General features: G+C 36.4%; 1 protein-coding gene across 7 annotated transcripts in view; it reads right to left on the bottom strand.

Annotated features, from left to right (window-relative positions):
* Positions 1 to 24,559, bottom strand: part of COL11A1 (collagen type XI alpha 1 chain) — a 167,414-nt gene that overhangs the window by 70,657 nt on the left and 72,198 nt on the right. For all 7 annotated transcript variants that reach the window (XM_052802285.1, XM_052802289.1, XM_052802286.1 and 4 more), the window contains 16 exons: positions 24,335 to 24,388; positions 24,167 to 24,220; positions 23,519 to 23,572; positions 19,720 to 19,773; positions 19,563 to 19,607; positions 18,151 to 18,204; positions 18,018 to 18,062; positions 17,525 to 17,578; positions 17,016 to 17,060; positions 15,597 to 15,650; positions 12,328 to 12,372; positions 10,655 to 10,708; positions 10,529 to 10,573; positions 7,153 to 7,206; positions 6,082 to 6,189; positions 2,467 to 2,520 (listed from right to left, as the gene is read on the bottom strand). In XM_052802285.1, the coding sequence (XP_052658245.1) occupies positions 2,467 to 2,520; positions 6,082 to 6,189; positions 7,153 to 7,206; positions 10,529 to 10,573; positions 10,655 to 10,708; positions 12,328 to 12,372; positions 15,597 to 15,650; positions 17,016 to 17,060; positions 17,525 to 17,578; positions 18,018 to 18,062; positions 18,151 to 18,204; positions 19,563 to 19,607; positions 19,720 to 19,773; positions 23,519 to 23,572; positions 24,167 to 24,220; positions 24,335 to 24,388 (873 nt within the window). The remainder of the gene's footprint in view (positions 1 to 2,466; positions 2,521 to 6,081; positions 6,190 to 7,152; positions 7,207 to 10,528; positions 10,574 to 10,654; positions 10,709 to 12,327; positions 12,373 to 15,596; positions 15,651 to 17,015; positions 17,061 to 17,524; positions 17,579 to 18,017; positions 18,063 to 18,150; positions 18,205 to 19,562; positions 19,608 to 19,719; positions 19,774 to 23,518; positions 23,573 to 24,166; positions 24,221 to 24,334; positions 24,389 to 24,559) is intronic.

The following is a 24,559-nucleotide window of genomic DNA, read 5'->3' as shown; positions in this document are numbered from 1 at the left end:
TTCTCCTTTTTTCTCCCCTTCTGCTAACTGCCCAGTCTAATCTGAACAGTACCATTTTCTTTATTTCTGGTATATAGGTCCAGAGGGACAGCAGACTTGTTACCTGTGAAGGTGTTAATTTGTCATAAGGGACTTGGGGTCAAAGAGGTGACAGACTTGATAAAATATACTTTTAAGTGACTGGAGATGAAAATCAAAGCAGTGTTTGGCTTGGTCAGCCAATAAAACTACTGGCAAGACTCCCTGATGTGATAATGCATCTATATCTGTGCAGCTTGCTATTAGTATTTTAGTGGCAAATAAAAAGCATATAACAAAAACTTAGAATAGAATTTCTTGGTGCTCTTTTTTGAAAAGTCAGTAAGTATTTTTTCCTTTTTTTGTCTTGTTCTTACTTATGTTTTCCCTTTAATGATTCTTGTTTTACACAATCATTCCAATTATCCATTAATGACTTAGGGGCAGTATAAATTCACTGACACTGATTCTAATGAAACCCTGACTGATATTCACTGGTGGGAGAAAAGTAAGAGATTTTATTTTCTTTCTTCCTTTGTTCCTTTCTTTTTTAATTCCTTTTAAATTCTTCACCAGTTATAACTTAAAATGTGAATAAAACTGTGAAAATTCTACTCTTCGAAACCCGAGCATGTTCTTCATAATTAAAAGGCCAGAGGAAAAAACAATCTCTAATGATCGGGTATTAATAGGCATGACTTGGTTCTAAGTATCTTGTATATAGGGTACTTTTTGCAATTGTGTTAATCAAGAGGGACTGAACAGGATTAAAAACATGGTGAAAATTATCAGATAATGGCAGTACTCTAAGAACAATTCTCAGAAGAAAAATAATGAAAAGCAAGTAAGCAACAACAAAAAGAATGCTGTGAACCTTCTTGACAATAGTGGCAAAAGATTTCTTATTTGCTTTACACAGCTAATATGTTTTTCTGCTGCTTTTTTTTTTCTCCCTCCCTTATGTTAATTTGAACTGGACTGTGAATTCAAAATAAGTCTATAGTAAGTTGATGTATTGTAGCTGTCATTACTCTTTCTTGGAAGTTTAAGCAACAAATTAGAAGGGCAAACAGTGAATGCAGCTTGAGAACTATTTTCAATTTTAATGTGATAAGATTTAATGTAATGAAATTCTTGATCAAGTCTTTGCTGAAAAAAGAATCAACTTTTATTTGAAGTGTTACATCATTTTTGTTCTTAGAACTGAATAATGTAAGACCTCTTTAATCTTAGACTTTTCAAAAGACAGTTCTAAAGGAGAACAAAAAAAGAGACTGAAATCTCAGACATATGAGTTAAGAAACAGAAGCAAAACCCCATGTCTCTCAAGGTGAATAGTTTTCATGCATACTTTCCATAGACGGTTTTGATATTTTTCACTAACACAGAGTGTTCAATGAATAAGCATTCTTCAGATAGTTCATTCACTTGACTGAAAAGGGCCAAAGTATAGGCCAGAGTCAGAAAAACACTTTGCTTAGCCAGCCAGGAAGTTCTATTTCTTCCAAAAAAGCATAATTTCAAATTTGAAAATAAAAATAGACCCCAAAGTAGAGCAAAGTTGAGGATTTTACTGCAGGTTGATTGTTCATTTGTGTAGAAGGGGTAAGGGATTCTTTTACTTGTGAAATTTCCCTAGATGACTCATCTTTGAGACAGTCTGGAGATGCAATGGCTCCCTAATGGCCTCCTCTACACTGGGAAATGTCTGTAAAATTATTTTTCTTTCTTGCTAATCTCAGAAAAGAGAACTTGTAATTAATTTAGCGTGCCTATTCCCTAAAGCTGTGTTAGGATGGCCTTTTTAAAAATATGTTTCATAAAAATGTTTTGAAAATATAAGCCTTCACTTAAACTGGAAGCCACCTATATGGTTTTCTTTGCAATCAAGACATAAAAGATAGCTGAAGGATAGATGTAGGCACATAAATCAACTAAGGGTTGGGTTTTGTCAGGTTTGTCTTAACAGAAGCAAAAGGAAAACATGATGAAAATTGTAAATTATATGTTTCAAAGAAATATGGCTTATTCTATGGAAGAAGCAGTAATGACACAAATGGAATCCTCATACCACATGGAAAATTCCCATCACTATCAGCATCCATTTAGCGGTCAATACAGTGCTCATTGTCTTTCAAGCGTATCAGCAGTTCCTTTGTTTTCAAATGCCAGTCTGCTGCTTGCACAAAAACACAACTCATGAGAGGATGGCAAAGGTTTGAGGGCAGTATAGTTAAGAATAGGAAAGATAGTGCTCCTTAAAGAGCCTGCCTTAGGGAATCCAACGTTTTTAAAGATTTTACTTCAGAACATGATTGTCAAGAAAGAAAAAGTGAAAAATGGACCTTGCTTTGATGCCCACACCCTGCTTCCCCAAACACACTAATAAAATAACTGCCATTGCGACTAATGTCAAAGCACAAGATATACAGCTCATTTACAGCTCACCTTTGGGCCTTGTCTTCCTGGATATCCTGGCAATCCAGGTACACCAAGCTTACCCTGCAATAAGAAGGCAGTGTTAAATTTTATTTTATCCTTCTTAGTGGTTCAGCAAACTTTTATAGAAAACACTTTTTCCACAACTTAGTGATGATACTTCATGGAATATAATATTCAATTAAATCAATTTCTCATTTTTACTATTAATCACCAGTGGGCTTAGTTCCCCAAACTTGAATAAAAATCCCACTCCAATGAATGAGTTCAGCAAAGCCAATACTTCAGTGTCTTCTTTTTTTTCCCCATGAAGTGCTGTGTACTGATGCGGGGCTGAGGTCATTAAACTATGAATATTCTCTAAGAAATCAGGGTGTTAATGGGTTTAAGTGAGAAGAAATAGTTTCTAATTTATACTGCGTGATGGCTGCTTTGTTTTCCACAGATTTTTCATTGACAGGCATTTGAAGAATCAATTATTTTCTTGAATAGTTCTAAACTGTTTGAGACTATGATACATCATACCCCACTGACTATTTGCTGACAATAGTTTTGTCAACAAATATTACCAATTTGCTACGTTAAGAAAGGACAACAGGATGAACAGTCTGATCAACACTGACATTAGCCATTCCTAGAAAATAAATACAGTACCCTATGCCATTGAGTTGGACTCTTCAGACCTCTAGAGGATGAGTGATGGTTTGCTACTTTCAAAGACAAGGGAAAGTAGTTTCAGTTTTTGAAAGATGGGAACTCTGGGGAAGAATTTGTGTATTTGCCTATGTTCCAGTCTATCACATTTTGGAGAAAATCTCAATGAAAAAGGTATGATTATACAATATAATATGGTACTCTCCAGTAAACTTAGATAATGAAAAAGAGGAAGGAGAGACCTGTATGGGAAAGGAAATCTGCCAAAATAAACATGTCTATTCGTAAAAAATGCAGCACATGAACAAAGATGTTGTGTATTATCATATTCATGTAAGTGCATGTGTCTGGCTGAGACATTATTAAAGAAGAATTCTTCGATTTATGAAAATAATTATAATGCTGCCAGTTATGTGCCACACTGAAACAAGCTGCACGCATTACAATGATTGAAATGTTTTGCAGCATGACAGTGCATCAAATTCTTGCCAAATTCAGTGAAAGTTTTGTCCCTGATTTTATGATTAAGCAAGCCCAGTTGCCTATGTTTTGAGTGTGGATTCAGGTGGTTTTGTGATTATAAGCTGTTTTCTGATATGTTCCTCATTGTTTTGGCACCATACTTGGCATTTCCTTTACTAAGCAAATCCAGCCCTAGACCTACTTGGGAAAGAGAGTTTTCTTATCACAAGATCAGGTGAATGTAGAGAATAAGAGACTACTCTGGTACTTTCATTACTATGGAAAAGTAGTACCTTTGCATTAAATAAGTCATAGGAATGACAAAGGAATAGGACATTGATAACTGGTCTTACAGACACTTCCCTAATATTGTGGGAGATCTAAGAGTTCACAAAGATTATTCTAATCTTTGCACTAAAATAAATATCACAGCACCAACATCATAGAATTCTTCGCTGACCCACTCTGTTCTGGCCAAGTATCCACAGAATATTCACAGATGCTTGACTTTCAACAGGTAAGAAAAGGTATAAAAATTTGTAGAAAAGGGAAAACTTTGGGTCTAAAATTCCAAGCCCAGCTAACAGTGTTATCAACACCAATAATTTTTTCAAATATCTTCTGATATTTAGGGCTTCAGATTCTGGACTTGTGAGACTGTGAGAGTCCCATATATGTCATAGTTAAGAAGAAATGCTTGAAAACATGAACCTATATTCACATTGAGCAATGTGAATAAGAATTAGAAATTACTCAAATTCATATGTAAAAACTAACAACTATAAAACAAAGTTTGTTTTGGCTTGGTTTGGTTCACTTTGGTTTTTTACTTAGGTTATAAAGACTTGAGAAAGATGGACTATTTTGTAGATGTCCTCTGTCAATTAATTGTTCTGCAGATATCATGATAACAATATAAATTTTTGTAAGATCCCTAATATTCTTACATTTTTGTCAGGTCAGCGATACCGAAAACAACCACTGCTATGAAACATACAGTTCTTTCTGGAGAATACAAATATGTTGTGGGTGAAGATTATATGACCCTTATTATACCAGATTTTTTTGCTGATCTAGTTAAAACTGAGCACACTGGCTTTCTGGTGTGAACTCAGCTTGCATTCATGTAGGACAATAGTTTTGAGTTTCTTTTTTTATATGTTCTTTGATTCATGACCTAATGAATTAATTCAATGATCTAATAGCTGGTATCTTGCAAAACTGTGGAGAACATTAATTCATAAATAATTCCCAATAGTGAAGTAAATCTGAGAATAAACCTTTTTTGTAATGAATGAACTGGTTTTGGATATATACTTTTCTAAGAGTTTATGAATGACATTATGCTCAAATTTTAACCCTAACATCTTTCTGAAGTTCTACTAATGATGTACTTGTAAAAAGTAGCAACTTTTGATGAAAAGAGAGTTTGTTCCCAAGTTTGCTGAATACATTTTTTCTTCCTGGCAAAACTCTTAGCTGTGAACCTTGTTACCTTTTTAGTAGTACCACATACTTATTAAGAATTCAATGTATATTTCAAAGACTGTATATAGATAAAAAGACAGATAGAATAATTAATCATGCTGTCAGATGGGATGTTGCTGGAAAATACTGTTCCTATTTCAAAGACAGTGAAACTGAGAAAGAAATATAAAATGCACCTTCTGTCCTATTCTTTTCAAGGCAGAACTACCATTAAAGCCACAGTTCACCAAAAACTGTGAAGGGAAATACTTTCACCAGCATCTTCTCACTTTAGTGAAATATAGTATACCCATTTCTGAACTATCATTTTTATTTTATTTTCTCATTCTTTCCCAGTTATCCAAAATGCCACTGCTGAAATCACATTTCTTTTCTGATGCTGTCACCCAGTGAACTATGGTACCCGCACAGGTATTCCTCAGACTCCTTTCCTCCTCTATATTAATCTCAGGTGTTTTTTGTTGAGGTCAGGATTCTACAGAGATTCTACAGAGATTTGTACTTATCTTTGTGCTTGTTCTCTCCTGTATTTCATGTCACCATCCTTTTTTTCAGTCCTCCCTTTTAACAGCACCTTTCACTTTTGCTAACCCTATTTTGGATTTTTATTAGGGATACGTCTTCTGTTTAAAAAATCTTCATGTCACAGTTTGTCATAATATGACTGAATATTAATTCAATCTCCAGCAGCACCTTTATCCTCCTTTGTGCCCAACTATTTTCTTTGCATCATATTTTCCTTAGCTGGTATTCACTGCATGTAACTTGGGACAATAATTTAGCTGCCTTATGTGCTGATAAAGTACTATAATGCCTTTTTGTATACTTACAAAATAATGATTCCCACTACTTGTTCAAAGGTGAGCTCCAGTGGTCTGCTGTAGTAGTGTCTCATAAAGCTACTGTTAGGTAGCTAAAGATTTTGCAGATCTAGAGGCTTGGGTTTTTAGTGATGAAGGTCATGGGCTCCATCTATGTTATGAGGCAATGACATGTTTATGTTGATATCTGACTACTAACCTTTTCCCCAGCTGGACCAGCAGCACCCGGGTCCCCAGATGGACCTGCTCGACCTTTTGGACCTTCTGGACCGTCTTCTCCTCGTGGACCTGGCTGACCAATTTCTCCCTAAAATACACCACCTTATAAATATGGAACAATAGCCTTTGTGCATATATTAGAGAGACTACCTACAATTACTTGAAAATAAGTTTTCAGTAAATGTAAATAGAGATTAGAATCATAGAATCATGGAATCATATAATCATAGAATGGTTTGGGTTGGAAGGGACCTTTAAAGGTCATCTATTCCAAACCCCCTGCAATGCACAGGGACATCTTCAACTACATCAGGTTGCTCAAAGCCCCATCCAATTTCCAATTAGGAAAATACCACTGCTTATGTTCATTATCTAAATGCAAATATATATAAATTAGGCACTGAATATTACTTTCACAAGTGTAAAGACCCCAGTTGCCTTGCCTGAAGAGAGCTGCATTTGGAAACTGTGTATTCTTATTCTTCCTTCTGTAAATTCTTGTGAAGGCACTCTGACAGTCCATAGAAAGAAAAATGTCTGTACCTAAGTACTTATATGGATACCATCTTCACAGTTATTTATGTATACAGGCAACAGATACAGGCCAGGAGCCTCTTGTGATAAGTTTTTTTAGAACCTCCATACTTCTTATGAAAGGAAGTAAGCTCCCATTAGGCTAAATAAACAACATTTTGGCAGAGATTTGTAAGATGCTAGGTTGAAATCGAAATGTCTTAATCCTGGATATAGTAACTTTCCTCAGGCAAATACTGGGGATCTTGGAATCTGGAAGAGGAGGTTCCCTAGAAAGAAGCTTAATGAAAAGGATATCCAAGACTGACATTCTCTAACTCTCTATAACTGTGCCATTGTTGATTCACAAGAACCAAATCTCTGGCTCAAATCTGTGCACGCACAAGGAATAGAAATAATTTAAGCTAGTAGTTTTTATTTTATTTTTGGTTTAAATTTATTTGTTCACTTCAGTGATTATTTCAAAATAATAACACTTAAACTTTTTAAGAACATATGGCCTATGATAAATGCTTACCCGGTCACCTTTAAGGCCCATGTCACCTTTAAATCCTGGAAAACCATCTTCACCCTAAAAAAGACAGAAATGCATGTAACGAATTCTAGTAATAGAGAGGATTTTTTTTTTCTGCAGATGGAATAAGAAAATACATACACTACATTAAAATAATTTGCATAGATAAAGTGAGAACTTCAGACACCAGAAAATCTAACAGAGCTATTGCTATTTTAGAGAAAGTATATCAGTGCACTATACAAAATTACTTTTGTCAAAATGAACTGAAAGTTCCTAATAACAGCTGTTTAAAGCTGTTTAAAATCTGTTTAGAGACAATGTAATTCTTCTGTTTTATTAGGAATTATCTTGCAAAGTCTTTTCTTAATTCCTAAACTTTTTTTTGATTATCACTCTTTTCAATAAGGTCATCCATTCAATTACCTAAAAAATTGGTGACAAATTATTCAGTGTTGTTCTTTTTGATAGCAGAACCTTCCTTTTAACTAATTTTTCTTTTAAATTAGTGTCTATAGTACCATGAAAGGAATCAAAAAATTGGCTGGTTGTGACATCTTAATAAAATAAAAAAAAGACATATTAATGTTCATAACCCAAAAGAAGAAGTAGTTATCCCTATATAGTAGTTCAATGTCCGGCAATACTCAGCCCTGCCTACTCTCATTGGCTGACATGATTGAAAGAAAGTAGAAAAAAACAATGGACATTAAGATTGAATCCATATACAGTGGCAAAACAGGTGCACTTTATTGTTATTCCTAGTGAGAATTACTTATTTACTGCCTAGTAAATTCTGGCAGAGAATTACTCCAAGCATTTTAATAAGTCTCCATGCTGAAGTACAAGCAGACAGTACTCAGACATGTTTCATTTACATCTGTATGATTTAGTTCAGAAACAAACAGAAATCTCCAGAGTTGTTCAGTGGAGTTGTTCATGACTTGCTCTAGCATAACTGATCAGCTTTTGGTTCCCGCTTTCTTCAACTAACTCATCATACATCTACTGTTCCAATATCCAGACAACAAAGATTATTAACTACATTTCTATCTGATGCTTAGTTATATCCTGGAGCAAAGGTCTTTGTGGTGAATAAGCACATAGTAAAATGTTTTACTATGATGCTGTTAATTTTTTTATTTGCTGAAGTAATATTGCTGACTTAGAAGCTGAGTAATATTTGGACAGTCAATAAGGCCAGGAAAGAGCGATACTGTGCTCCATGTTGCTGAAAAAACCAAGAAAGGTTTTATATTTCATCCTCACTTTGAAAAAGAAGTTTGCATTTTGCATTCCTGGAGCCACAAAGGCTTTATCTTCTCCCTGATCAGTAACTGAGACAGATTGCAAGGCTAAAGCCATTTTGACTGTTCAGAAGTAGTCATACTGCATGCAACAAATAACCCTAGAAAGGGTGATAGAAATAGGTTTGCTAGTGGTAAACAGCTCAAAATAGCTGAGGAGACATTAAAATTACAAAAAAAAAAAAAAATCAAGCAAGCAAATATTGTTTCTCAATAGTATGTGTTCATGTAAAAAAAGATGAGGTAACCCATTGTGATTCATTGAAAAAAATATACTAAAACCCATTCTAAAAACAGGTTTCCCATGTTTTCTAGATGGTGAAACTAAGCTTTATATGGTCATCTTATATTGCATATATTAAAATGTCAAGGTGGTCTTTCTTAAAATATAGAGAGAGGTGAAAAAGGTAGAGTGCAGAATACATGAAAAAAGCTTTAGCTGTAAAAGTTGCTCAGTTATGGCCATGGACAGTAATAATTACATGAGAAAACTTTGCAACACATCAGCAAGGACTGACCATGTGCCAGCTACTGACCAAATGGCTGCCAAATGAACTGAAACACTTCTTCAGCTTTCACAGTGAGGTTCCAGCTGTTGAGATCTACAAGAGGTTGAATTTATTCCATGTAGGAGGAGAGAGCTGAACGCTCTATTTCCTTTTCTGCTGTTAACAAAAAATAAAATAGCTAAAGAGTTCTAGTCACGTTTACTGGTCAGTGCAGAGATGGACCTCCTCTGCTATCACTGGGACCATTCCAGATCTACCGCAGCTTTCCTGAATGATCAGTTTATTTCTGTCTCTTACAGTGCTTTCCCCCATGTAATGGCATCTGAATAATTTCAGTAAAAAAGGCCTATGTAACAGATCTTTAAAGCACTGTGAGGACAATCTATGAAATATCTTTGTGTTACATTTTGAGGTATTCAGTAGAGTTCAGTGTCTTACTGCAACTGAGAGATCAGTTTTTAAGAACACAGAAATATTGTGGAGAATATGCTAATCAGTGTTCATTGATACACACATATATTAAGTTTATTTATATGTGAGTCCTGTATTTTGTCCTAGCTGGATATTAATCACTCAATAAGGCACAAGAAAAAGCTCGTTTTTTGAACTGTCCAGTCTCTACAGGTCTTAAACACACTCTTTTTCAGCTTAAATCTAATGAGCAACTCTAAAATGAGTATGCAGACTAGACAAACTGTGGTTTAGGAAAGCCTGAAAATGTACAGCAGCTCTTGGCATCTGAACCTGAAAGACAGATCTCTAGTGCTGAAATCAACACTTTTTTGCAAGACTGAGTCTTCTGCTTTAGAAATAGGTACAAATATATACACAGTAGCCACCAGAGCCACAAGGTTGAATTTACCTGTGTGGTCAGGCAATATGACTGATGGTGTTTGTTATCTGTCTCTCATTCTGAGTGCTGAGGAAAGTGGGAATTTAAACCAATACTGACTGTAGTTTCAGCCACTGCAGACCATCAGAAGTCAGTAGAGATTGCAGTAGTTAGTGTTTGCTCTAGTAAGAGCTCTAGGTACATAATTAATGGTATCAGGTGGATGTAAAAGCTTTCTTCATGTTCATATATATGCATCTGACTGGGGCTGCCCATCACTTTGGCAAAGCCAAAGATCTGGGAAAAAAATACCCGGAACCTAGAAAAAATACAAAATCTAGCCTACAGCTCTATCAAAACTGATAAAATAACTATTGTCACCACAAAACTCTCTGATGCACAAGCTTCTCAGTATCCACTCTAGTATCTATTAACAAGAGAGGGGATGTCTAATTGTCTCCTTAAGAGCACCTAAGAGAGAAGTTACTTTAACTGGTGCGAAGAGGATCCAAAACCATTCTAATAACTGAAGGGTTTATATTCACTTTGTACCAGTGTAGATAACCATGAAGGTCACTGTTTTATGAATTGGGCTTGGTATGTCCTTAGGGTAAGGCAAAAATAAACCCACTGCTGCAAGAGGAAACACACTGCAGTGAAGGAGACAGAAGACGTTGCAGTGAAACAGGAACACAGAAAAAGGGAATGGAATTAAATGCTGTCAGATTTACCTTTTCACCTTTGGATCCCTTGAGACCACGGACACCATCAGCTCCCTAAAGAAAGAATATAAAGAATTACCAACATGTATATATTCAAAAAGGAATGGGGGAAGGAATCCAGTAGTTAAATCTTACCTTTACACCACGAGGACCTGGATAGCCAATTGGACCCTGAGGACCTGGAGGCCCCTAAAATATATTGGAGTAAAGAACCTTTGTTTGTACAGTACTTGGTTAGCAAGCAGTTCTCTTCTGAATCTAATCCTTGTTCTTTCATTATAATGCAGCAGTCTTGTGTGAGACATCAAAATAACAGCGGTCTGCCTGCCACTAAGAAAGTCGTGGCATCACAAAGCACCCTTCAATGTCACTATAAAACTATTAATAGAATTATGAACTTGGTTCTACTTGTGTATTTGGGAAACATCTATCCACAGTACAAATTATCTGAAACAATGGTAATTGGAAAATGTAACAAACAAACAAACAAACAAAAAGATGCCAGTTAGAAACTAGTCTTACTGGAGAAAATTTACGAGTTAATTATGATGATGATGCAAGTCAAAAGTAGAGATTAAAATAATGATAATAATAAAAATCACTGTCTTTAAAAAAAAAAAGACATTCCAAACCTGAAAACTAAAAGGCTCATGGTGCTATCAATACTGACCAGTGTCTGGATGCTGTTATTTACGGTTTGCTGAGCATTTTAAAGATGCTTAACTTCAATACTATGCAATCTGATGGCAGTGTCTAAAGAAACTGAGTTCTGTAAACAGTGGAAGTAAGGAAGCCTGGAAACATACATATCTGTGTCTGAGGCTGAGCTGCTTTATTGATACTCCTATGCCTGAGATGGACAGATAACAAAATCTTTCCCTAATGGGTCCATTGATAAGGTCTTTTCCCCCTTTCTAACTGTCTTTTCACAAAATCTTTAGACTGTTAACATCTCTGAGAAAAAAAATTTTCAATCAAATTTGGCTGAAATTGATCAGTAAATTCAAAAGACAAAAGGAAAAACTGACAGATGGTCACACACCTGTACATTCAAAACATAAATGCTCTGTGAAAACTTTATTTTCTTAAGAATTCAGGATAAAATCTACAAGTCTCTAACAGATAAGAACATTTTGGACAAATAGTAATATGCTGCTGTCAGTGGAATTGTACTTTCTGAAATGTCCTATTCATTCATTCATTCATTCATTCATTCATCCTACTTATTCAGAATACAACCTTTTAGTATTGCTACTGAAATCAGTACTGCAACTGAAACTGATTTCAGGTGCTATAAAGGGTGATATTCTGGATAAATAAGGGTCAATATTGAGCAAGCAGAACACTTTAAAGAGGCCCAAGACCCTTCATTTCTTCATAAAGAAATAAAGAAATTACTTTTCACTGCCACTGACTTGAAGGTGACCTAAAAAAATACAAGGTATATGCATGCATTTGTAAATCTTAAAAAAACGAGGTTCTGAAGAACCCTAGTGGGTACTTTATACAATGGAATTGTAAACTCAAACTATTTGCAAGTTACTTTTATGAAATGTATGCAACTTTTATTGATTGCCATTCTGTCAACTCCACAATCAGTTTTACTTTAAAAGAGTAATCTCTATATTATTTAGAATCTCTATAGTATTTAGAATATGTTTGTCTGCACACAGAGGCTTTGAAAGTGTGATGGGTTTTCTATTATCTTCTTAAATAGTTCTTGGAGCAACAAATGTGTCATAAAGCTGAAAGACTGCCAGAGATTTTCTTGAAAGCTATGTAAATAAATGGAAAGTTTTAAAACTCACCAATGCACCTTTATCTCCAGACTGACCCTCTTTGCCAGGATGACCCTGATTTAAGAGAAATGTATCCGATTTGGAAAATACTCATTGTAGTGACATTGTATTATAAAACCACAATTACTTAAACACTTGAATTTCAGGTCACTAATCACCCTTCTTCTGTGTTGGGGCACACACACACAAAACTTTGAGGAAAGATTTTCCTTTCAATACAAAGGAAAAGCTGGACAACAGTTATGTTAATATTCATGTTTTCGGGAATATCCTGATCACCCTTTCTGTTACTGTTTCAGCAGTAAGAGGTTTTTCATGCAAAACACTCTCAAATTTGATTTTGAAACAAGCAGGGTGATTAATATTACAGCATGAAGACATTCCTAAAATTGTTTAAAAAATTATGGAATTTATTGCAAAAGCCAATAGAAGGCTGATATAGTTTTAACATTCTATGTCTTTGTTTTAAACTGTGACTTGCTTTTAAAACAAAATATATTTACGTCTTAGTGTTTGTTCTATATCACTGATGTTAATACTGCAGCGCTCAAAACGTTAACTGATCCACCGTTTTTCTTTCTTACAAAATTTACACTAAAATGCTGCAAAATTTAAAGGCAATGTAATGAACTAAAGATTAATAGAAGATTATTGCTTATGTGAATCAGTCATGAATGCTTTTTCTATTTATGTTCATCAGTCTTATTAGAGGAGCACAGTAAATCTCTAGTTTTGCCAAGCATGTGGTCCCAAATATCATGTAGCCAGTTACTAAAACCATTCATGTGTAGGTGTCATTGACATCCCAAAATGTTTTCAGTGTGTCAAATATGATATGACTTTGATGTGGCTGTTATATGACAAAACCCTGGAGCTTATATTCAATTTTCTGGTCTTGGAAAACAGTTTAAAATATGTTCTCTATTAAAAGAATGATTAAAATAAAAAGTATTTGATACTTCCTTACCAGTGATTGTTAATTCTCCTTTAAAGAGTTTGTCTTACTAACATTGAATATTTGTTATTTGGTTTTTAAAATATATGCATGTCAGTTGTTTAGTCCTAATCTGCCAGAATATGCTTTCTTGTGCAAAAAATTTTAAATCTCCATCCAGTATCAGAGGTCTCTATAACATTAAATGACTTCAAAAATGCTGCTAGTAAAGAGCATATTTGTATCCCTTTAGACTTCCACTAATTCCAGTATAATATACCACTTTTAAAAATGTCTCACCTTCAAAATAGAAGGACATTTCCCCACATAGAAGTGAAATGAAATAGCTAGCAAGAATTTTCCTGATCTCCTGAAAAAATGGTCTTGAGCTTGCACTCGATCTTAACACAGATATCATGGGAGCAGTTACAAAGCACATTGCAGTCAGGAAGGTACTGCTCATTACCTTCAATCACTAGCGTAATTCTGTGGTTGTAAATAGGTCTTGTCAATTCAAATGAACTTAGTTTAACCTGCCTCTCCTGCTCTTCTTCTGAACAAATCTACCTGTGCACGAGAGAGATAATTTTGGGTAGCTGTACTGGGTCTGGCTGGGGTGGAGTTAATTTTCTTCATAGCAGCCCATATGGCGCTGTGTTTTGGATTTGTGACTAAAACTGTGTTGGTAACACACCAGTGTTTTCGCTATTACTGAGCAGTGCTTGTACAGCGTGGAGGTTTTCTCTTTGTCCCATTCTAACCCCTCAGTGAGTAGGCTGGGGGTGAGCAAGAAGCTGGGAGGGGACACAGCTGGGACAGCTGTCCCAAATTGACCAGAGGGACATTCCAGACCATATGATGTCATACTCAGCAATAAAAGCTCAGGGAAAGGAGAAGGAAGGAGGGGACATTCACGGTTATGGTGTTTGTCTTCGCAAGTAAACCTTATGCGTGCTGAAGCCCAACTTTCCAGCAAGTGGCTAGCCATCTGCCTGCAGATTGGGAGTAGTGAATGAATTCTTTATTTTGCTCTGCTTGTGTGCGTAGCTTTGCTCCACTTATTAAACTGTTGTTACCTTCAACCAGTGAGTTTTCTTGCTTTTGATCTTCTGATTCTCTCCCCATCCCACTGTGGGAGGAGTGAGTGAGTGATGGGGTAGGTGCTTAGCTGCTGACTGGGATCAACCTGCCACAGTAGGGATGTATATCAGCTACAGAGTTGTGCTAACACCTGATTATCTCTTACAGCATTTTCCCCCTGCTTTTAAGGTTAACAAGATGCAAATTTAAAAATAATGTTTATGTTTAGAAATTAATATGCAGAAAAGGATAAGGGGGAAATTTCAAATGTTTAGACAATGATTCAAGACATAGACTTCCAGCTGGACTATCATTGCATATTTAACGTTCTCCTTGAAAATGGTACTTTGGTGGGTAAAAGAGAGATTGTGAGAGCCCTGGGTACAGTTCTGTATTTGTAACATAAGCATCTATGCAGTGAAACCCCTACAGTCAGTTCTGTTGTTCTTATCCTAGCAAAACCCTGCTGAAGGTCAGGTTTAAGAAATGCAGATTTAACCTAAAAGAAAAATTGCAAGGGAAAATGGCATGGGGAAGAGAGACATGGTCTGAGAAGACACACTGACTGTCTAATGGCTCTTCGTGGTATAAAAAGATGATGTTTTTGATGCAAGAAAACTAGTGTATATGCATGTCATTATGAACAATGATTTCATTTAAGTTTAATGCCTGAACTGTAAACAATGCTACTCAGGTGGTTACACTCTCTGTTCATGTGAGTGAATGCACCCTCAGAGCTAAGCTGAATTCCTTAGCGATCACAAGATTCTAAACCTTGGCTTAGGTCTGTCCCAGTGTAGACAATGAAAGAAGCAGCCCAAACGTGTAATATGCATCTTAGGTCAGGAAGCAGAGGAAGATCTAGTCTATTCTATGTTTCCTCAGAGGACAAGTGGTGAGCATTTTTACAGATGATTTGCTTTACCATACTGACATATTAGGACTACAGTGAAACAGCATCTGTCCCTCTGTGTGTCATTTAGGTTATTTACACATCCCTGCAGATGTTTCAGATGCATTTCATCACCTGGGACCACATTTTAAAAGCGCACAGCCATTTTTAGCAGCTGCTTCAAAAATGTAATACTCTTAGTTTTAACAGCTCAAATGATACAGGGGTTTTAGATGGATTTTATGTTGTTGCCAACTAGGACTACCAATGCTTTTACTCTCCGTTTTCTTTTTGCAACACAAGTATCCAGAAATATTTATTACTTGATAAAAGTATTTAAACATTCAAGGGATGAAATATTTGGTTACTTACAGGAGGCCCATCAGAACCAGGAAGGCCGGGAAGGCCAGGCTTGCCTTGAGGTCCCTAAATGCAGTAACAGAGAAACATCTTAAGAACAATAACGAACATTCTATCATTTGCTAGGATGATGGAGGATCATCCTTGCTAAGAACTATTATGCCTTAAACCTTTTTAGTATTTTAAAACAACTGGCGAACCCACCCCAGGTGTAGAGTAGCTATAAGGAAAATAATAATAATTTAAAAAAAACAAAACAGGAAAGAAACAAAAAAACCCACCCCACCCATATCCAATACATTTGACTCTAAGAGCTAAGGATATAAAATGTAGTTATACCTAAATCCCTTGATATGGATATCAGGGATAAACCAAAAATATAACAAAACTAAACCAACAAAGATACTGTCGTACAATATGTAAGCTCAAGGCCAGTTGTTACAATCTTTAGCCAACACAAATCACACATATTTTTCAATGAGATGCTTGCCTGAGAACAGGCTTCAGGAATTACCCCCTGAACATGCACACACACAACACAAGGTGCGGGAGAATTCTCCAGCATACAAAATTACCTATTAATTAGAATTTCAGGAATAAAAGGATTCACCATATGAAAGAAACCAACAAGATCAAGAGGCAAAGAGTATGGGTTACAGAACTCCAGCACTCATAGCTGAAAGGCATAGTACATCTTTGTGAAAGCCTCTGGAATGTGCATATTGTGGACTTAGCCCATTTTGCTAGAATAATAGTTCTTAGGCACACAGACAGGTAAAAAGCATGTATTTTGTTTCCTAAAATCTCCTTCAATTTCTCCTAAAGTATGTGCTAAACAGTAAAGAGGAGCAAAATCAAAGAAGAATCAATAGAGCAGGAATTCAGCAAAAAGGGTAGAAAAGTAAAATTAGTGTAAAATTCAATAGTGACATTTTTTAAATTAACAGAAGACACGTTTCAAACCACAAGAATGTGTACAAACAGATCAGGAAAAAACCACCAAGTGACACTACAGTATGCCAATTACACTGCAGAGTTATGTAAAAATATAATCCTTGAAAAAAGACAACAGAATCAGACTTGAGTAGGTAAAACGTTGTTATAAAAAAGAGATTAATAAAAATAATTTTCACAGCTTGCTGTGAAATTAATTAACATACAGGTACACACTGTTTAATATTGTAGATGGGATTTTGAAGCTCATAACAGAAAATTAATCCAAAATAAAGGGAGGAAATTATGTTTGTGAAAAAGTGTATATGAGAGGAAAGCCAGGCCTCCATTGGTTATTCATTTACTTGATGATTTCAGGAAGATCTGCTAATTTTTAGATCTTAGGTTACTATTCTGTAAAACATAGCAATGCCGTTAAGCACATAAGCAAGGTTGTTGCACAGAACTGTGAAATACCAGAATAATGCTGTAACTTACTTTTTCACCGGGAGGTCCAATAGGACCTTGCGGACCAGGAAGCCCCTATTAAAAGAAACCAGTGTGAGAAACCAGGGAGAACAATATACATACATTCACCCTACTAAAGGTCCCTCATTAATCTGTTTAAACACACTGGTAAATATAAGTGGCCTTTTTTCCCTCCTTACGAGTTAGATCAGGAGTTTTGTGTGAGCCTTTTGCACAAGCCACTATTCTGGCAGTAGGTCTGTAACAAGATCCTATTCAGAACCCTCCTCCAGGTGTGGCCGTTCCTGCTGCATTCCAGGAACACTGAATGAGTCATTTTTCTCCTGAATGAAAAATCCCTCTGAAAGCTTACTTGAAAACTCTGCTCCCACTGCCCTCGGCACATTTGCAGCATTATTTATAAAATCCTTGAAGCTTTATCAGTTTTGCACATGAAAAGCTAACCTTTTAGTAATTTCCATTTATTCAACATTTGCTGCACATTGCATCGTATTTATTGGGAGTTATTTTACACTTACTTGTGGGCCTGGAATTCCTTGCTGACCAGGAGGTCCTGGTTCCCCTTGAGGACCCTACCATGCAAAAAAATACCAGAGCATTAGGTTTGCATTTCTGCACTACAGATCTTCATTGTCAGGACTAAAAGGAATATAAACTCATCTTTGTTCCTCCCTCTTTAAAGGTACTACCAACTTTCTATCCAGTATGATATTTTTTCATGTTAATGAATATCATGGCCTTTTATTTAATAGACAATAACAGCCCACACATAGGACCTAAGCACTGGAGTCCATGGTGCTAAAGGAGCTTGAGAGAAAGCATGGTTAGGCCTTTTGGCTGAAGACTAAGTAACAGAAGGCTTCTCTTTTCTATGTGAAATCATGATGAATCTGCATATTTTGACAGAAAAGTTTAATTAAATGGAAGGGATGGCATAGTGGCAGGGATGAGAGAATGTGGAAAGGATTCTTAGAATCCACTCCCTTTTTAATTCCCTGCTTACTTACTCACCATGTTTCCTTTTGGGCCTGAAGGTCCATCAACACCTGCAATGCCCTACAACAAACAATATAAACATGAGCAACTTTCAGTGGACTTCCATTTTTCTTCTGGAAACTGCAAATACAAAACAGTTCATACGTACAGGTTGTCCAGGGGGACCAGGTGTACCTCTGGGGCCCAGTAATCCCCGTGGACCCTGTAAGAGAAGCAACACTTATTAACACCTGCATGATTATTTCTGGACAGAGAGGCCCAGGAGCAGGACTGCGCAAGGAATGTAATAAGGAGTAGGAAGGATGAAGGGAAGACAGGATGGAGGTTGAGGGAGAAAGAAAGAAAGGAAGAAAGGAAAAAATTCACTGATAACAGATTCTCCTGAAGGCCACCATACATCTGAACAGGGTGTCAGTGGAACAGCAAGCTTTGATTTAGCTGCTGTATAGTCATTTCAGAGAAAGGTAGGAGATAACTAGTTATATTTCCTGGTGCAGAACATTGGCACAGCATCTTCCACTAAAGTTTCAGCTGTGTCTTGCCTGAAGGTCTGACCTGAATAGTAGCATACATGTTTGTATTCCTGTCTTTAGAAAACATGATGGTCTGTCATACTCTATATTACTATTCTAAGTGTAAAACAGTGCTTTTATCTGTAGTAAAGATCTAATAAATAATTAAAAATTACTAATACTTTTATTATAATAAATGCAAGGCATTCTGGAAACCAAAATCAGATTTGTTCCTCTTGCCCCTAAAAAATTCCACAAAAGACCAAGGGCTATTCTCCTAAATAAGGCAAGCAAGATTTGGTCTATAACATAATCTTTTGGATTTATATTATGTAAATGAATATTAGTTTTCATCATTTGTGTCATCATTCATGTCATGCTGCTAAAGTAGGCAGGACTGAGTCTCCAGTCTCCTCATGTATGATACAGTCACAAATCACTAAGACTCTGATGCTGTAGCAACTTCTTCCTACTTTGCGAATAGGCAGCAGTATATCATACATTTAGGGTAAAACTCCCCTTTCTGAGGCTTGATTTCTTGCCTGCAATGCAGAACTCTGCTCTGCAGTGACAGCACCTGCAGAATTCCAACTGACAGCAGTGGAAATTCTCTATGTGAAACAAGTGTAAAAATACACAATGAAGTACAATAGTGTGGAAAAAAGAGGAGAAGCCAGGCCTTATTTTCTAATAAATAAATGTTTCAAACACATTTTCAAAGCAACATGGACTTGGTTATATTCTTATGTATCAAGGACTGCAATGACTGATTTTACACAATAAGATAAGAAATAGCCTTTGTGATTCTGGAAGTTGTGTATATTTGGCTGGATTTGTCCCTGACTTAATTCTAATGCTGTAATTAGTGTTTCACCCCTAACAAAACTGTTCATTTGTTTGCTTTTCAGCCAGAATCAGTTTTCTCTATATACACACACATGCAGTAATTTGTATGCCTGGAATTCAGAACAGTTCAAGAGAAAGGAAAAAAATCTGAGAATGACTTTTGTTTGTAACAGAAACAGAAGAATAAGAAAGCATTGCTTACAGCTTCACCTGGGAGACCTCTTGGTCCAACTTCCCCATCTTCTCCCTGTTTTTGTACAAAGGGAATAGAAGTTTTAGAAAAAAAGAAAATGTATCATGACCATATTCCCATTACATGAGGATTTACTCCAGATTTTACTGTGTAAATAGCAACTTACTCTTGATCCATCTTCACCAGGTAAGCCAGGAGGTCCCTGTGGGCCACGGTCTCCCTGTAGAATGAGGGAAGTCATTAAAATAATAGATCTGTTGCTGAAAATAATAACGGATGGGAAGGGAAATGAAAACAAATGTGTTAGCTGAAGTCTGATGTGTCAAAACGTGTCTTGACACAATAATACAAATCTGTAGGTTATAGTACTCAGTAAAGGCTTTTATAACATTGGTATCAAAACAAATGAACATTATTGAAACAATGAACTATTTGTGTTTGTAAAATTTCACTCTGTAACTGTTCTTGGCCCCAGAACATACACAAACTACTGCTACAAAAGGCAGTTACCCACATTTTCTTTTGTCTCATTGGCACCTTCCCCCTCCCCCTACACAATGTATTACTGTCACTAAAATAAGGCATGTGTACCGCAGTCAGAAGTAAATAAACCAGTTGCTGGGCCCTGGAAAACACATAGTGAAGTTCACTAACCACCTTTCAGAACCACGCACCCTGGCACCAGTCATTGAGAGCCTTGGGACTGATTTGTCTGAGGCTTTGGAAGGCAGCCAGACTTCTACACTTCCCCTCAGACCTTGGGGCCTTTCAAGTCTATATATGCAGATCCTAAGTAGATTCTGGACCACACTTTTAGGATTTATTTTTTTTTCCCCATTTCTAAAGAGAACTAGTGTGCTACATAGCTCAAACACCACTGACTGACCTCTTTCTGGGCAGCAGGTTTTTAGACTGTAGCTTCCTTCTGGCATTGGACAACAACCAAGTATTCATGCTGTTTTCCTTAACTTTATCAGTGTCTCCAAGGAGCCTGACCACTGCTGTGGATCCTAGCAGAGATATATGGAGTCACTCTTTAATGGCTCCATTCTTTACTCTTTTCAAACTTTCCTAGGGAATTTTAGGTAACTTGCTCTCTTACTCCAGATATCTAATATTAGGGATGTCAGGATTTTATTCTACTGCCTTTCTGTTCTCTGTAAGTTGGAGTTGTCATAGGAGAGAAAACGAAATGCTATGAACTGCACTTTCATACCTGTAAGATGAATTAATACAGCGGTTTCTGTATTTTGCTAAGTTTTGGAACTACTCAACGTGATCTGCTGCTAGAGCATGTGTTTTTCTACATGCTAAATGACACTCCTGAAAGATGACATATGAGACACATGATCTATGCTCTGGCTTCCAATTAATATCCAGGTGAAGATTGACTTAAGCTTTCAAATATTGAAATAGTTCATCCCCTCAAGGGCTACTCTTCTTGTCTTGCAATCACATGGCACTTAGAGTTAGATTAGGAGCTTGTGTTCAGTGTGCTGGTATTGTCATGCAGTAAGAACAAAACTTCCTATCATTATCAGCATTCTCAGTTCTTCAATTCTCTAATACTTTCCTTCAAATGTTCTGTTAAAGCCTGATTTTTTTTCCTTAGTGTCATGGTTTAACCCCAGCCAGCAACTAAGCACCATGCAGCCACTCACTCACTTCCCCCCCACCCAGTGGGACAGGGGAATCAGGAAAAAAAGGTAGGACTCGTGGGTTGAGATAAGAACAGTGTAATTGAACAGAAAGGAAGAAAATAATAATGATAATAACAATAATAAAATGGCAATAATAATAATAAAAGGATTGTAATATACAAAACAAGTGATGCACAATGCAACTGCTCACCACTTGCTGACCAATGCCTAGTCAGTTCCCGAGTGGCAATCCTCCCCCCCCCCCCGCCCCTCCCCTTTCCCCAGCCAACTTCCCCCTGGTTTATATACTAGGCATGACATCACATGGTATGGAATATTCCTTTGGCCAGTTTGGGTCAGCTGTCCTGGCTGCATCCCTGCCCAGCTTCCTGTGCCCCTCCAGCCTTCTTGCTGGCTGGGCATGAGAAGCTGAAAAATCCTTGACTTAGTCTAAACACTACTTAGCAATGACTAAAAAGATCAGTGTGTTATCAACATTCTTCTCATATTAAATCCAAAACATAACACTATACCAGCTACTAGACAGAAAATTAACTCTATCCCAGCCCAAACCAGGACACTTAGACCTGTTGTTTTAGTATATACTGTCTTGCTTTTATACTGGAGAAGGGTTATGCATCTAGTAAATCTAAATAAGAAAATTCAAAGTGTTTGATGGAGGCATAACCTCAGAGAGACATCCAACTTGCCACTCATAGTTCAAATATGACTAATTCTAAAAGTAGTCCTAAAGCTTCTACTCTAAAGTTATGGGTTGAAAGATAACTACCACAGAAAAAGTGTTTCTTTTGTCTTTCTGTGCTCTTTATTGCAAGCCAAAGAGAACTGAATATTTGCATTATATGCTGTCAGTATATATGAATCTGAAAAGCTACAGCTATCTGATCTGGCTTTGAATTGAGCTGCTTTCAGAAAGATCATAGTTTGTACTTTTACAGAAGATTTCCATAGAAACACGAGAATGCAGTGATTTTTAAATAGTGGGATGAAAGAAATGATGAAAAGAAGTCATTATTTTCATTACTATTTTGCAAATTTCAACCCAAACTGATTCTTCTATTTTAGCTTTTTTAAATTTGTTTAGGAAATATGAAACAAATAGAATATTTGCAAAAAAAAAAGAAAAAAATTAAGTTCTTTATGACTTGGAAGGTCCCACAGACAGACAATTCTAGTATTCCAGGTTGGAAAGCAGACACACATTCCCTGACTAAACCAATTTCTGCTCAGCCTTCAACAAGTGTAGTGGCAAGAGCTTAATGTCTAGCCCCCTCTGCTGGTCACCTGCCAATCAAGCTGGATTTCAATTACGTGATGCACTGATTGCTTTACACTCTAAGAAAAAGGGGATGATGAAAGAGGATCAAGACATTTCTGTATGACACTAGAAGTTCTTTTCCTACTGCAAACAGAACTCAAAAGAGTATCCTTAGATGCTATTACAAGGAACTACATCACGGGCCAGTAGCCAACACAGTTGAGATTTTCTGGGAAGCAGAAAGGTGAAAGCTATAATCATTCCTTGGTCATCAAGCTTCAGTACATATGGGAATGGTTCTGCTGACATTCCCACACACTGTTTCTTTTGTTGGTGCATTGCACTTACCAGGACAACAGTAAGGGGGTACATTCAGCACAGTATGTTGTTACTAGCATCTACATTAGGGGTATAATTTCAAGCAGAAATCCCCTGCTGTGATTATTTCTACACTTTGTAGGGAAAGATGCAGTCTCATCCTATAGATTGGTATGACATAAGGAGCAAAAACATTAGTTGTTTTAAATATTACTTCGTTTTTCTAACTTATCTGACCTGACTGATCTTTCTTTAAGCTGCAGTTGTTGGAATAAGCCATACTAAACAATTCAGTTTGCAATTCAAATATTCAAATGCATTTTTTGAGCAAGCTTTTCAGCAGGTTAAAATCTGTGGTGCTCCTGACACAGAAACTTCAAGCAAATTTCCTTTTCCTGTTACTATTTCCTTTAACAATCACTTTAAATCCAACAGGCAAATTCCTTAACTAAGAAAAATTAGAGGAAAACCTAGCTGAAGATGTGATCTGAATTGTGAAAATATATTTAAATCGTTAATATATATATATGAATTGCTGTTGATTGATATTACTAAAATGTTTCATGAGGAATATATTACCTGTCAATACAGATATTACTCTGTTGCATGAAAAGCTGACATTCTGTTTTAACTTTCTCCATAGTCCTTAGTGCTATTCTTAATGAATAGTGCATTATTTCTGTGACAGTATCAATTTGTTGTTGTATAAATATACATGTTTTTCTTACCCTGTTACCTTTGTCACCAGGGAGTCCAGGAAGACCATCAAATCCTCTGTCACCCTAGGAAAGAAGAAATCACAGCTTTAGTAAATGACTATTACATTCTGTATTACTCTGAATAAACTGTGCTTTGCCTCTGAAAGTTAATTTCTACCCTTCCTTATATGTACACTTTTGTTATTGAATGAAACACATGAAGGGGAGCACATAGATCAAATTCACAAAATTTGCTTCTATGCATTAATGCAAGAGAAGATGCCACACCAAATTTTTCACTGTGCTGCAATTATGCTATTTATAAAAAGAAGTCTACATTGAAATGAAAAGCTTTATTCTAGCTGCACTTTGCCGTTGCAAAACTGACTTTACTATTACTGATACTCTGTAACTAGAAACTGACTCAGAGAGATAGGAATCATGCCCCAAGAATCAAGTAACTTCAATGTCAGACTACTAGCCATTACCATTAATTACCATATTTTAAATGGATGATTCATTCTCAGCTCTTGCATCTGACCGAGCTATCTGAAACCTCAGTATTTTCACTTGAAAGAAGAATTTTGGGTTGGCCTGGAAGAAACTGTGGTACCTACATAAAATCTGTCTAGACCATTCCAAGACTGAAATAAAGCCTCAGGTCTCATTATTATTTACCTTTGCTCCAGGTTCTCCTGGCATTCCTCTGGCACCATCGGCTCCAGGACGTCCCTGAAAAAACCCAAAGGGGCAAACATTTTAAAATGCAGTGGAATCAGTTAATATTTAAAAATATTTAAATAGAAACTATTTACCCAGAGCAGGATTGATTCATATGCTACCTACCCTTTTGCCAGCTTTTCCACTTGGACCAGGGGCACCTTGAACACCACGAGGACCCTGAATTTAAAGAGTGTAATTCTTAGAATCACATGTATGTCAGCAAAAAGCTAGTTAAACATCTCACCTCAAGAACAAGATAAGATTTTTTTTAACACAAAGCTGCATTTTTTCCCAGGAGATAGATTCTGGTTTCCAAATTCCCATTAGTTTTAATAGAACATGGGCATC

The sequence above is a fragment of the Harpia harpyja genome, chromosome 11 (genome assembly GCF_026419915.1).
Source record: "Harpia harpyja isolate bHarHar1 chromosome 11, bHarHar1 primary haplotype, whole genome shotgun sequence".
NCBI lineage: Eukaryota > Metazoa > Chordata > Aves > Accipitriformes > Accipitridae > Harpia > Harpia harpyja.
This window is presented reverse-complemented; position numbering and strand designations above follow the sequence as displayed.